The following is a 15,333-nucleotide window of genomic DNA, read 5'->3' on the forward strand; positions in this document are numbered from 1 at the left end:
CAAGAGCCACACTGCATCAAGAGTCACACTGCATCAAGAGCCACACTGGCTCAAGAGCCACACTGCATCAAGAGTCACACTGCATCAGGAACCACACTGCATCAAAACCACTGCAGCAAGAGCCACACTGAATCAGGAACTACACTGCATCAGGAGCCACACTGCATCAAGAGCCACCCTGAATCAGGAACCACACTGCATCAGAGCCACACTGCATCAAGAGCCACACTGAATCAAGAGCCACACTGAATCAAGAGCCACATTGCATCAAGAGCCACACTGCATTAAGAGCCTCACCGCATCTAGAGCCACACTGCATCAAGAGCCACACTGAATCAAGAGCCACACTGAATCAAGAGCCACACTGAATCAAGAGCCACACTGCATCAAGAGTCACACTGCATCAAGAGCCACACTGGCTCAAGAGCCACACTGCATCAAGAGTCACACTGCATCAGGAACCACACTGCATCAGGAGCCACACTGCATCAAGAGCCACACTGAATCAAGAGCCACATTGCATCAAAAGCCACACTGCATCAAAAGTCACACTGAATCAAGAGCCACACTGTATCAAAAGCCACACTGAATCAAGAACCACACTGAATCAAGGGCCACACTGAAATAAAGAGCCATACTGCAAGAACAACAATATAACAAGTCATAATACAAGAACCTAAGACACTAACAATAGAATTCACATAACAACAGCCTCACTATACACGTCTCAATGTAACACATGTATATAAATTTCACGAGGAGAATGAAAATGTAGAGAAAAATAAAAGTGGTATATGATATGTATCAAGATATCAGTGTACATATAGGGGAAAGTGTACCTGCAGGGGAAAGTGGTCCTGCAGGGATAAGTGTACATGCAGGGGAAAGTGGTCCTGCAGTGATAAGTGTACATGCAGGGGAAAGTGTACATGCAAGGATAAGTGTACATGCAGGGGAAAGTGTACCAGCAGGGATAAGTGTACATGCAGGGGAAAGTGGTCCTGCAGGGATAAGTGTACATGCAGGGGAAAGTGTACCAGCAGGGATAAGTGTACATGCAGGGGAAAGTGTACCAGCAGGGATAAGTGTACATGCAGGGGAAAGTGGTCCTGCAGGGATAAGTGTGCATGCAGGGGAAAGTGGACCTGCAGGGATAAGTGTACATGCAGGGGAAAGTGGTCCTACAGGGATAAGTGTACATGCAGGGGAAAGTGGTCCTACAGGGATAAGTGTACATGCAGGGGAAAGTGGTCCTACAGGGATAAGTGTACATGCAGGGGAAAGTGTACATATAGGTTAAAGTGTACCTGTAGGGACAGGTGTACATGCAGGGTAAAGTGTACATACGAGGAAAAAGTGTACATCCGGAGAAAAGTGTATAAGCTGAGAAAAGTGTTAGATAAAGGTGTACAAGCTGGAAAGAGTGTACTAATCAAGAAATTTGCACAAGTGGAGAAAAGTGTACAAGCAGAAGAGTAAAATAAGAGACAATATAATTAATACAAGAGTACAAACAGAGAGACCAAGGCAAGTAGAGTATATCAACACAGAACATACACAAGTGCTGTACAAGCTTCCAGAACATAATAATACCGTTAAGTGTTCGGTGTATATCCGCTAACAGGGAAAACGTACAAGAACATTAAACTGTAAACGGAACAAGATGAAAAATGAATAAACAGAGGAAATCAACCAGAAGATAAACACACACCTCACTCACTGTGTGTGTGTGTGTGTAGTGATAATAACAACAAAATTAAACACACACACACACACACACACACACACACACACACACACACACACACACAAACACCCACACACAACTGTATTCAAGCATATAAAACGTACAAGCAAGAGGAGAGTTTCAAGGATAAAAAAACATACAAACAAACAAACAAAATAAAGGCAGAAAAAAGGATTGCACTCGCTGGAAAAACTTACCAAGAGAACAATTTGAGAAACTCTGGTGCATCCTGGGATAAAAACGCTGAACACAATAACAAGGCTCACGTTGGGTGGCAGATCTCTGCAGTGTTGCAGGAAGGACTGAGGATGAGAGCAACAACCCTCTTTCAGAGAACCCCCAGTGTTGCAAGAGGACCCCCAGTATTGCAAGACCACCCCAGTGTTGCAAGAGGACCCCCAGTAATGCAGGAGGACCCCCAGTGTTGCAAGAGGACCCTCAGTGTTGCAAGAGGAACCCCGGCATTGCAAGAGGACCCCAGCGTTGCAACAGGACCCCGTGTTGCAAGAGGACCCCAGTGTTGCAGGCGTCACTCGGTGTTGCAGGAGGACCCCCAGTATTGCAAGAGGATCTCTCGTGTTACATGAGGAACCCCAATTGCTGTAGACGGATCCCCAGTGTTGTAGGAGGGACTGAGGATAAGGATAGCATCATTTAGAAGGATCTCTCCACTGCCATCCGAGCCAACATGTACACGACAAGACCTCATTTACATCTGCGGATGTGTGACAGGAGGACTACTACTCTTGCATGGACAAGAAGAAAAAATTCTAAAGAAAAAAACATGTGATGAAATACACGGTTTAGGGAAACAACGAAACAGAGAGAGAGAGAGAGAGAGAGAGAGAGAGAGAGAGAGAGAGAGAGAGGTGAATGTGTGAATGATAAATGGTAAAACAGAGAAACATGTACACTCACGCTCCATAGTTTCAATGCACCCTCTATCCCTTACGCCTGGCTAGCGGGAAGTCGTAGTCAGGGCTGCAACCCGAACGGTCCCTCTTGTATAGTGATGTTAAGTATAGTGATGGTAAATAAAGTGTTATGAAGTCACTTATGAAACCTGTATCGTGTATATATTCTCTCAAATATTACATCATGAACTGCTATTCGTACAATCCAGCGAAGCTTCGAGCTACCACATTGCACTACTGAACGATGGGTGGGGGGGGTGATAGAGGGGGTGAGAGGAGGGGTGGGGGGTTGAGAGGGGTTGAAAGGGGGTTGAGGGTGGGGGGGGACGTTCGGTATGAAGCCAGAGCTACGACTTCCATCGAGTCAGGAGTAGGGGTAGAGGGTGCATCGAAACTATGACGCGTGAGAGTACACACAGAGGGCAAGGCAATATCCGAGAGTGGTATGAAACATACTGTATGATGGATAAAAACAAACAGATTAATAACAATGAACACTTCACATGCAAAAAAAAGATAAGAGTATACAGTAGACCCCGTGAGAACAACACACATACAGTACAACAGGACTGAATGACGCAACTAACACTGATGGAATACTAAATTTGGATCGCTGTATTTATAGTGATTTTTTTTAGGATACAGAAATTAAGACAATACAGAAAAAAAAGTGCAGAGTAACAAATACACATATATTTCATGTTACATACTATCATATATATGTTCAGAGAATTCACTGAAACATGTATATGGTTATATACGTATATACAATTTATGGTTGCCTTCTTTTAGGTCTCTTGATATTGTGCATGGCTACCCTTGGATAGGATCTACTGCATCCTGAAGCCAACTAAATAAACCTGATCCCCTCCATTACTTACACGATGGAATAAGAAATCAAGAATTTGCTTCGCTTTTTAGATGTCTGAAAATTATTTGAAATTAAGGTTTATAATTAACATACGCAGGTAGATTCCTACCTACCTTGTTTTGTTTTTCTTATTATAACTATAGAATTGTATTTCTTTAGAGGAATTCATTCTGTAATCTTACCAGGACAGTTTGTTATCCTGATTGTTTATAGATAAAGGATTGTCATCTAGTTCCAGGAGTAAGAGACCCCAGTTATGTAATAAGACCTCAACTCTACCGTTTCATAATGACTTGACTCACCTTAAAAGTGAAGGCTCTTAATATCAACGTTATGCTTCGATACGATATAATAGAATAATAAGAAATCCATTAATAAGGAACAATCCCCCACAGCTTAAGAGGAAGGTGTAGGCGTGTTCTCCACTCCATGAGATGAATAACACACACACATTATATATATATATATATATATATATATATATATATATATATATATATATATATATATATATATATATATATATATATATATATATATATATATTTATATATATATGCAGTATATGAAAGAAAAACAGCAGGCGAATAAAGCATACAAGCAACAACATAAAATGAAACAGAAAAAGGGTTTATTGAATACACACACAAATAGAGGTAGAGTGGCATTGGATGGCAGGTGTTAAAAACAAAGTAAAAATAAAACCCAAGTGGACGAGTGAGAAGAAAAATGTGCCAGAGACACACGGCGACTGGCCAGAGAACCCCGTCAACACTGTTGTTAGAATATTAGTTTATCAGTACAAGTTCTCACCTTCCCACAATGTCTGAAGCTAGAACAACATTCTCCTGCTAAACGTCAAAGCTTTGTTTAAGCTGTTTCTATCGGGTTTACAGGTTAAAGACAAGATTCCCTTATTCGTGTAAAAGGTCACTAGCCAAGGGGTCTTCAAATCCTCAATACACGAAGAAAATCCATGACAAAACTATACTAAATTACTCCATCGCTTGAACTATGATGAAAGAATCATATTAATGGTAAACTTATACATTCCACAGTCCATTTCAGCTAACGCTGTCACCCTCACATCCATTAACCCTATAACATTAGCATATCACAATAACTAGTACTTTGTGTTACTTTGTCTCATGGATTTGCTACGTAGAACGCGTAGTTTCATATTGAAGAGAACTAGGGAAAACACAAACATTTTGACTAAGTTGGGTTTCTTTAATCACTAACGTTTCGGAAAATCATTTTCCATCACCAGAGCCTAGAGAACAAAACAGTTTTAAAAAGTTTTAAAAAATACAGGTGATATACAATAAAATTTACTTTCCGCAAAATTAAAAACAAACTTAAAGAAGCTTTTCAAGGAATTCTATCCACAAATTTCTCTTAGACTAGTCTTCAAAACCCAGAGTTCAATTACAAAATTCTTTAAAATTAAAGACACCGTACCCACACACCTGCAATTCTCAGTTGTTTATCAATTTACGTGTGCTAGCTGTAGGGCAGCATATATAGGTAAAACAAAATGACATTTGATAACTCGCATCCATGAACACTTGGGCCGTTCCGTCCGGAAAGGCCAGTTAATCACACAACCACCACATTCAGCTATCCGTAACCACGCCCACCAACATGACCATCTGTTTTCGCCGTCTGATTTCTCAGTTCTTGGCAGGAGCAACTGTGAGACGGACCTCCTCATTATGGAAGCCATGTATCAGTATAAAGTAAAGCCATCCATTTGTGATATGGTCTCCTGTGAATTGTTGTGATCAGGTGAGAAGGCCGGGTCACTTGACCATCTGACCTGACCACCAACCGTTGTGTGCTATTTAAAGATTAGTAGGGTCATTACCTAATACCTGACCATTGTGGACCTGGTCTCACCCTCCTCTGTATATATACACCTTGATTTGTATTTCTCTCTCTAGTCTGTACTCACCCCTGAAGATGTGAATTACACGAAAGCGCTTGGGACTAAGGAAGACCTTCCCCAAAGTATCCAACTGATGATCCACCTTCCCCAGGTGGCAAGAGATCATGAAGATCCTCCCCAAGCAGGTTTGGGGGAGGATCTTCATATGATCCTATATATATATATATATATATATATATATATATATATATATATATATATATATATATATATATATATATATATATATATATATATATATATATATATATATATATATCAATTGTTATGCCATTTTGAGACAACAAATCGTTTCCAGTGTTCATGGTCTCTTCCTGAAAACCTAAACATCTCACTCTCTACGCCCCTCACCCTCCCCCTCGTGCTTCCTGTTATAACTAACATAAACCTTGAGCCCCCAGTTGTCTGTCACACGTCCTGAAAAAAAAATATCTGACCACACAAACTAACAGTTTTCTAAATTGAAAATATTGAAGTTTGAGGATGTTAATATTTATTGCTGTGCTGTACTTTATTGTTTATTAGTCAGTTAATCACGTGATTGGAAATAATTATTTCAAGTTCCGGACAAACCAGAGAAACCTCCTAAAAGACATCTACGGTCTACAGGTGCGTATTAAGATGTTTGTAGCTCTTACTTTTCTACTTTTTACTTTATTGCACCATTATATACCATCATGAAAAAAAATATTATTGCAGTATATTTTGTCACCACGACACGATCATGACTGTGTCTTTCTTTGTGTTCAACATTACACAATTCATGCTGAATCGCTGCCACCCAATTATCACATTACTGTATATCGATTACAGTATACCATAAATAAGTGTATATATATAACATGAATTTAAAAAACGATGATAATCGTGGTAACATTCTAATATGTATTACCAACACATGTTACATGCAGCAATCCACATGATACTAAATGTTATATAATAAATCCGTGAGATAAATGAACAGTATATACCAGGTGCCACTAAGAGAGCTCAGGCTCTCACTTGGCTCAATCGTGTCAATGTTGTTGTTATTGCCCAATTTATATCTGTCTAAATAATGTTTTAATATAAAAATTAATATAAATATCTTCATCACCAGTGCCTCATCCATGTGCTAATCTACAGTATATCTTTACCGAATAATTACGTCTTTTTCCTCTCCCAAAGATAATTGGACCTCATAGCAAAAACCTTACAGCCAAATTATGTCTAAGATTTCACTAACCCCCCCAAAAAATTATGTAGCGAGAAAAACCACAAACCCATATGACTAACTTTAATGAAATCTAACCTAAGGTGTTGCAAGGGAAAAATGGTTCTGACTTTTATGAAGAACTTATGGAGTCCCCTCACCAAAATAATAACTGCCTAAGATTTTAGAAATTCAAGTTAAAAATATAATTACCATAAAATTCATGCAAGATGCATAGGTAAAGAATATTAATATAAACGGTAATAATAATAGTAATAATAATAATAATAATAATAATAATAATAATAATAATGGTTATTATGCATTTATCCGTTCAGTATATAATTATCATGTCTAGGGGAGATACGGTTGTGTTCGTGTCATATGTTTTAATGTATATAAGTCAGATTTTTCTTCAATAGATTATGTTTTTAAAAGTTCTTAATAAACGTAACCAAAATTATCAAACAATGAACACATCCAAGCTGAACTCGTCTGTTTTTTGAATCTCAAGAAAGACAACCAAGACGAATTAAAAGCCAAATCGAAGCTGGCCAAACTGAAGGGTCGCCAGATAGAACCAAAACAACTTCTCTCGTTCTAGAGTTGTTGGGACGGTCTCTTCCACCACTGCGCTTGCTGCAGAAGTTACCAAAATTCCCGTAATTGGTTAATGGATTGTTAGAGAGGAGCAGCAGCATACTGAGGACAAGTTTCAGTTGTTTTACACTGATAAAAGTCAACGTTAACAAAGGCAGTTGCATAAATATGAGAGGGAAGAGCCAGATATCATGAAAGTGGTTAAGAAAGATGTTCCTAGGAAACCGGAGTAGTGCCGACAGACAACAAAATGAACTTTCTTAAAATGTTTTGAAGAGAAGCATCGTACATCTTAGCTTTACGAAAATTATTTCCTTGTCTAGAGCAAAGCTTTACAGACCACACAGTGTATGTATCCAACTTGTCTCAACAGCTCTGGAAATTGTGTGGTTTAACTCTGTCAAGCCTCGAGAAAACTCTAGTGTATGCTCACCAAGTGGAATTTTCTGGCCTTTTGAAAATGTTATAGCTGGAGACGTCCCCTGGAGGCGTGTCTGTGTTTTTCGTAGCGTGAATATTTCCTGCATGGCGAACAAGAGTGATCCTTCTTGGGTTGTTTCGCTAGAACGAGTAACATCCTATTAAGGAGAGTTTGAATAAACTAAAGGGAAGAAACAAAAGGGAACAAATATAAGGGAATCAATTAAGGGGAACCAATTAAAGATAACCAATTTAAGTGAATAAACTTCGTAAACAAAATTAGTGTACATAAAAGCTAGTTAGATCTTAAGAAATGTATAACCTCTCGCGTACAGTATTCTTCAGTTTACGTCATACATGGTGTTAAATAACAAAGCATTAAATACTAGTCTTAAGATCAGACCGTTCAATACATTAAGAGAACACTACGGAGACACAGAAGCTTTAAAAAAGTTGTCAATATAAACAACAAAAACGGCAACAAAATTAACAATTACAACAACAACAACAACAATAATAATAATAATAATAATAACAATACTACTACTACTACTACTACTACTACTACTAATAATAATAATAATAATGATACACAAGTAAACATAATATAAAACAGATTAATAAGCAGTACACAGACGTTGGTAATATGATCCCTTGAGCCGCGAGGCATTGATTAACCGGACCTTGATGTTTTAAGTTTTTGAGTAAAGGTTATTCAACGACAGTAAATTATACTGCCATTTCTGTAGCACAAATGAGGCACATCTCCCTTGACTTAAGAGTAGTTTTAAGATCTAAATTACCTATGTCTCATCATTTGTCAGCCTTTAATATTCTTGATTCTATTTGGGAAAACCTTGGTCACTGTTGGTACATTGTGGTAAGTCGCCATGTACAGAATAATATTTAACTTTGGGTAGAAACAAATACAGAAAATAACTAGTGGTTATATTGCTGAGAAAACCATAAGATGGTGTTTAACTTATGTATACTAAGTAAGACTTATTGAATTCAGTTGTTGTCAATGTATAAAATAAAACACCGGTTCAGCACATACGGTAATGAAGTTGGGGATGTGATGGAGGACAGACAATGTGTATTCCTGATACTGTCCCAAGAGAAAGGCTAATCTTGCGTGACACAATGACTCATCATTTACACAACAGAAGGACCAGGGTAGCAACAAGGCAGGTCAGGTTGTCACGTCGGGGACACGCAGTGCTTCCGTCCCTCAGGTCACTCGTCGATCATGTTAGTTATTTGAGCATTCTAGCAGATGTAGAACTGTCCGCTAGCATTAATTAATAATTGTTAGATCAAGCGTTGTTGTCCTGTCTTTATATATACACACACACACACACACACACATATAAATACACACACACACATACATACATACATACACACACACACACATACATACACACACACATACATATATATATATATATATATATATATATATATATATATATATATATATATATATATATATATATATATATATATATATATATATATATATATATATATATATATATATATATATATATATATATATATATATATATATATATATATATAAATATATATATGGGTGGGTGGATGGTTTGTGTTAGTGAAGCAGGGAGTTGCAGTGTGCGGATGTAGGGCGAGTGTGAGGGGCGAACACTGACCTCAGAGTTCTTTTATAGTCTAAATTTATAGGACGCACTGCAGTCACAGGAAGTCAGCCGAAAATGAAACTGAGAGGAATGATGTCTATGATACTGTCGGTCAAGTTACGACCTCCATATTAAATGGCAAATTGTGTTTCTTTCTGCTGCATTTGGAGGTAAAATGATTTTCCCAAGTATTGTACTCTTCGTGACACAGTGTACAGAAACATATCTCCAAAACTGTTTAATTTTCATAACCTCTTGTTTTACCAATATTATACAAGTCACTGTTGTAACTTATATAGGCAGGCATTTAATACCACAAATAGAAATTGGTCACCCACTAATAACTCTTTAGCGCAGGGGAAACTTCTTGGTTCAGTCTACATTTCTCGGTTCTTCTGCCGATTGTTTCAAGACGACATCTCGATAACTTTTGCAACGATCTCCTTTAAACCACACACGTTGTTAAGGCTTTATATGAAAAAGATCAAGGTTTGGCAGTCATTAAACAACTGTGTGAGCTATAAAAAAATATAAACTTTATTTCTTGGAAGTAAAGAAATTCGATTTTCAACTCTTATATAAAATGCTCTATTTACCTCTTAATATTGCATCCATAGGTTAACTACTTGACGATTTGCTGCTCTACACACGAGGTCATCATGACTCGCTGTGGCTTGGTGATCATACATCGTCACAACTCGCTCTACGAAAGACTAAATAATTTGTTTAATACTTCATTTAAGTTCATGTTCGTTTCATGGATAGATATTCATGAGCGTCAGGAGAGACGAACACCTGACAGCGACCGATGTTTACACATGTAGTGAAGTGTTCCTGACCAAACACCTGGTAAACAGTGGTTGTATGAGCCAAGGCCCTGACTATGACATCCAGGTGAAATTATTAACTTCAAGTAGGGCAGTGGGGTATAGCCTTGGTACTTGTGATATCCCATAATATTACTGAACAATGATTAAAAAAACCCTGATAACAGCTAATTTCTTCTGATTCTGAAATATCTACCCTAGTAATTTACGAATAGGACAATGGGTTGTGTAAACGAAAGCATTCTAAACATATGCGGAGGGACAACACTAATACTACAATTACTTATAAAGTTTCGAGGGATTTGGAGATGAATAAGAATGCTTTAAGGAATGCAAAGACGGCGATATTTTTGTATTTGTAGTAAATACCCATTGTAATAGTACAGTACTACTATTTCATATATACACTTTACTGATATTAGCATTTTGGAGAGAAAGTAGTTAAATTTAGGGTCTATTATGTATTGTCAAAATATGCATTAAAAAATTAGTGAGAAAAATTATTCAAGTATATAACAAATACTAATTAAGAGCTTGTGATTTTTCGCGGTAAACAGATTCTGCTGAACATTTTTCTACAGGGATGGGTCAAAAGAGGTCTATTGTGCTCACAGTCTTTCTAATTGGATTATGATCCTTAAAGTGTGCTTTGGCCGAGACAATAATTTAGAGAGAAAAATAAGGGGAGAGGTTTAACGCATAAATTCTTGGTAGCGCCTTGTGGGTTACAGTAACGGATCCTCAGAGGATTTTTTGAGGAATATAGTCCTTCACTTGGTCATACTTTAAACAAGATGGCCAGAGACAATTCACAACCTTTTGGGTGTTTACCTTCACGCGTCTCGTAGCATTAATGGTGACTAAAATTCTCCTTTTTTTTTAATTTGATTCCTAAGTAAATACTTATTCTCTTCTGTATTACAACGTCCGTGGGGCAATATAACGCTGACAAGTGCTGCTAGGTAGCAAAAGCAAGTGTTGACCAGCGTGTGTGTGTTGACAAGTGTTATGCTACCAGACAATTCACAGTATGGAGAGGAGAGCATTATCTAATGTCTATATGGAATTTACTCAACACTAGATAATGTGTTACAGCGAACCGCAGCAAGAAAGAGCATCAAGAGGCAGCACTACTGTACCTGAGTATCTCGAGTATAAAGTAGACGAAGACGAAGCTATTCCGATCTGTCATTTACCTGGAACAAAGAGAAGATGGTTATTAACATTACCAGATAAGAACGTGGTTTAAAGACGCTCGCGCACGCACACACACACACGCATTATCTAATGTCCAGACGTTTGTTACTTCAAATTCTTCTATTAAGTCAGTGGGGAAGAGGGCTGGTAGCAAGAACGTCTGGACAAACTGAAGTTAAAGCGCTTCACCACCCCCATTGACTTACCAATGAAACTCTACAAGGAGTTCTCCCCGGAACTAGCTAAACCCCTCTGCTCCATCATCAATGCTTCCCTCAGCCAAGCAAGATGCCCAGCTGACTGGAAGACCTCATATGTGTCATCAGTGCCCAAGTCAACCAGCCCACAATCCTTAAATGAGCTACGACCCATTGTCATCACCCCAATTCCCAGTTTAATGTGTGAAAGTTTCGTGTTTGACTGGGCTTATTGCTGACATTGCACTATGAAAACTTCCTCCACCACTCACTGTCTTGTCAGCTTTCTCGGCTACATATACCGCCATCTGGAACAACGAAAAACGTCTGTGGCTATCGCCTTCATTGATTTCGCCAAAGCATTTGACCTAGTTGACCACAATTTAATCATCAACAAAGCTATCGATCTCGAGTTTCGAAGAAGTCTGAAACCATGTCATACACACTTCCTTAGTGACCGACGCCAAGCCGTACGCTTACGAGGGTCTGTCTCCACTTTTCAGTCACTCACCTGTGGCGTCCCCCAAGGCAACAAGATGGAACCGCTCTGCTTCCTTGCGCTTATCAATGATGCCCCAAGAGAAACCTCTGCTCGCTGGAAATATGTCGACGACTCCACCATTGGGATCAGTGTCAACAACTCGGCTCCCGACTCCACCGTCCTCCAGGGTTTACTGAACAGGCTCCAAAATTAGGCCACCAACAACCACGTCACCATCAACCATACCAAGACCATGGTTATGCACATCAACCTCTCCCCTTTACGCTGTCCCACCCCCTTCCATTATTTTAGGCCCCAACACACTGCAGGTTGTAGACTCCACTAAGCTCCTCGGCGTCACTATAGATAACAAACCAAATTGGAAAATACATGTCAGTAAAGTTGTCAAATCCTCCAGTTTTCGTCTCCACCTCCTCTGCCGACTCAAGTCCCTCGGAGTTCCGACGCCCGAGCTCCTCACTGTTTACTCAATATTCAAACTTCTCAAGCTCACCTATGCCTCCCCTGCCTGGTCTTCCTCCCTAAATGCCACACAACGTAAACACCTCGAAAAAGTGCAAGAGGGCATTCAAGACTATTCTCTCCTCTTCCTACTCCACATATCAAGAAGCGCTCAACACACTGACCCTCACGGCTCTCTCTGACCATCACCACGACCTCATCTGCAAATTTGGTGAGAAGCTTCTGCACCATCCCCGACACCGGCTTCCCTACTTCCACCCGAGATCCCTCGTCCGCGAAATGCTGTTCGAATCCACAACCGCACCCAGCCCATACGAGCATGTACTGATCGCTATAAGAACAGCCCAGTCCCAACCATTGTAAAAATTATGAATAACTCGAAATCAACCAGTGTATTCACTCCCAGGCAATCTTACCTTTTTGCACTGCCACTATATTGAAATGCCCTGTAGTATAACCTTCCCCCCACCTAGTTATTACAGATCATATTTCTATCACTTATGTTACCTGTATATTATTTGTCAACCTTTTGACCCATTCCCCAATTATGTAATTGCATATTTTCAGCCTTCTGGCTCCCATGCTCTTTCAATAAACCGTTAAATATTATTATTATTATTATTATTATTATTATTATTATATTATTATTATTGCACGGCACTAATTCTTACCCGCACCTACGCACCAATTCGCACATGCACGCACAACGCGTTAATACACCCAGAATTATCAATATTAGCACACTTCTGCATGTCTTGCTTTAAAACTGGAGAAATTTGGGAGAATCTGGCCAAAAGGTTAACCCAATTCTTCATCAGCAGCTGTAAACACTCCTCGGTTGGGTAAGGTGAGCGAGAGCTGTCACTTTAAGATGGTATGAATCACATAGTCAGCAGTCCATAAAATAAAATAAATTCAATATACAAAGTAAAGGAGACTGAATTTGGTATCGTATATCTTTGTAGACAAAGTAGAAACAAAACCCACACAAAAGAACTGAAAATAATTCCACCGCAGTTGCTTCTCGCTAACGAGGTAATTATCATAAAATTCCAATACAAAAACCTCCAGAGTTCACAACAACAAAATAAACATTGGGGCTCCGCCCATTACAAACTCCTCCACCAATTACCTGTGATATATATCTTTTATTTCCTCCTACCTGCATTTGGCGCACCAATCAAGAACGAGATATTATACTAGGCTCCTCCTACCAGTTAAGCCTTGAAGGACGAAGAACTTCAAGTCTCAGAGTATAACACCGTTGAATTGAGGTTTTTAGTTAAAAAAATAAAGTTGTATTGTATCACTCTTGACATTATGAGAAGAACCTTTACGTATCCTGCTTCTGACAACCGAAACTAAGTTTTTGTGCTAATTATTACAAAGTTCATTTCTAGTACAATCTATAGAACACTAAACTGAGGAAGATATAAAAATAACTTTACTTATGTATCTTCACAATAAAGATACATTATCTTCCGAAGAACTAATACACACAGTGCATGCATAACACGAGTCATAAACCCGTAAACGGTTTCAAGTGTTTTTTGTTTTGCTTTTCACAGAAAATATTAATACACGCACGCAGTCTTAGCTGCCCTCCTTCCTACTATCAGACATATAAGAACTCACTGCTCTCGGCGCTCTCTCCCCTGGACATTAATACAGACCAGGGGAGAAGGCGCTAAAGTTGTTCACGTTCACATTATGAACGTGAACTCCTTACCTTGCCCCACCACACATCCTTCTCCCTTACTACTTAAACCAAGGCCGAGAAAGTTAATTTAAAGAGGCACTATAGCACGACAAATTGCTACATTTTCAAAGGTTTATAGCATTACGTAGATGAGCTGAGAAAAATAATGGCGACAAAATAACATTTACTGAAACAAAATTGAATATTAACAGCTCCGTCACAGGTTGTGTTCTTGCAGGTTACACGTACTGAAGATGTGATAGGAGTCATGGGGGTGTGGGCGTAGTGGTGTGGCTATAGCAGTGTGGGTGTAGTGGTGTGGGAGTAGAAGCGTGGGTGTAGTGGTGTGGATGTAGTGGTGTGGGTGTAGGATGTAGTAGTTTGGGTGTAGTGGTGTGGCTGTAGTGGTGTGGGTGGAAGTGTGGGTGTAGTGATTTAATTTTTTTTTATTTTGCCACTAACAGCAGCTAGTTTATTGTGCACCCCAAACTCATCCTGTGAGCGGTAGCGCAAAACATTACAGAGTAGAGTTCACTAAGGATCTCTATAACTAGCCCCCCGTGGTCAGGATATTATGGCATTGAATGTTAGAGTATCTCAACTAAATTCTTTGTTTAGTTATTAAGCATAAAGGGGGTAACTTAATCGCAACTGCGTGTGTACAGGAGTGTGGGACAGTGTGTCTGGCCGCACACTTTGTTATTCACATTTGCGTGAGAGGTAGAGGTGTGGGTATAGAGGTGTGGGTGTCGAGGTGTGGCTGTAGTGGTGTGTTTGTAGGGATGTGGATGTAGTAATGTGGGTGTAGGGCGTAGAGGTGAGGGTGTAGTGGTGTGGATGTCGTTGCGTGGATGTAGTGGTGTAGCTGTAGTGGTGTGGATGTAGTGGTTTTGGGTGTAGTGGTGTCGAAGTATTGGTGTGGATGTATGGTGTGGATGTATTGATGTGGATGTAGTGGTGTGGATGTAGTGGTGTGGATGTATTGGTGTGGATGTATTGGTGTGGATGTAGTGGTGTGGATGTAGTGGTTTTGATATAGTGGTGTGGATGTAGAGGTGGGAGTATACGTCAGTAGTGGTGGTGCTAAGAAATA

At 39.3% G+C, this 15,333-nt stretch overlaps 1 protein-coding gene across 1 annotated transcript in view; it reads right to left on the reverse strand.

Moving 5' to 3' along the window:
- Nucleotides 1-403: 403 nt before the first annotated feature.
- Nucleotides 404-15,333, reverse strand: part of LOC121877287 (galactose-specific cell agglutination protein gsf2-like) — a 96,584-nt gene continuing 81,654 nt past the window's right edge. The window contains exons 2-3 of the mRNA XM_042382965.1: nt 840-1,253; nt 404-432 (exon numbers count right to left, since the gene is read on the reverse strand). Coding sequence (XP_042238899.1) covers nt 404-432; nt 840-1,253 — 443 coding nt within the window. The remainder of the gene's footprint in view (nt 433-839; nt 1,254-15,333) is intronic.

Source organism: Homarus americanus, unplaced genomic scaffold (assembly GCF_018991925.1).
Source record: "Homarus americanus isolate GMGI-L3 unplaced genomic scaffold, GMGI_Hamer_2.0 scaffold367, whole genome shotgun sequence".
NCBI classification, from domain to species: domain Eukaryota; kingdom Metazoa; phylum Arthropoda; class Malacostraca; order Decapoda; family Nephropidae; genus Homarus; species Homarus americanus.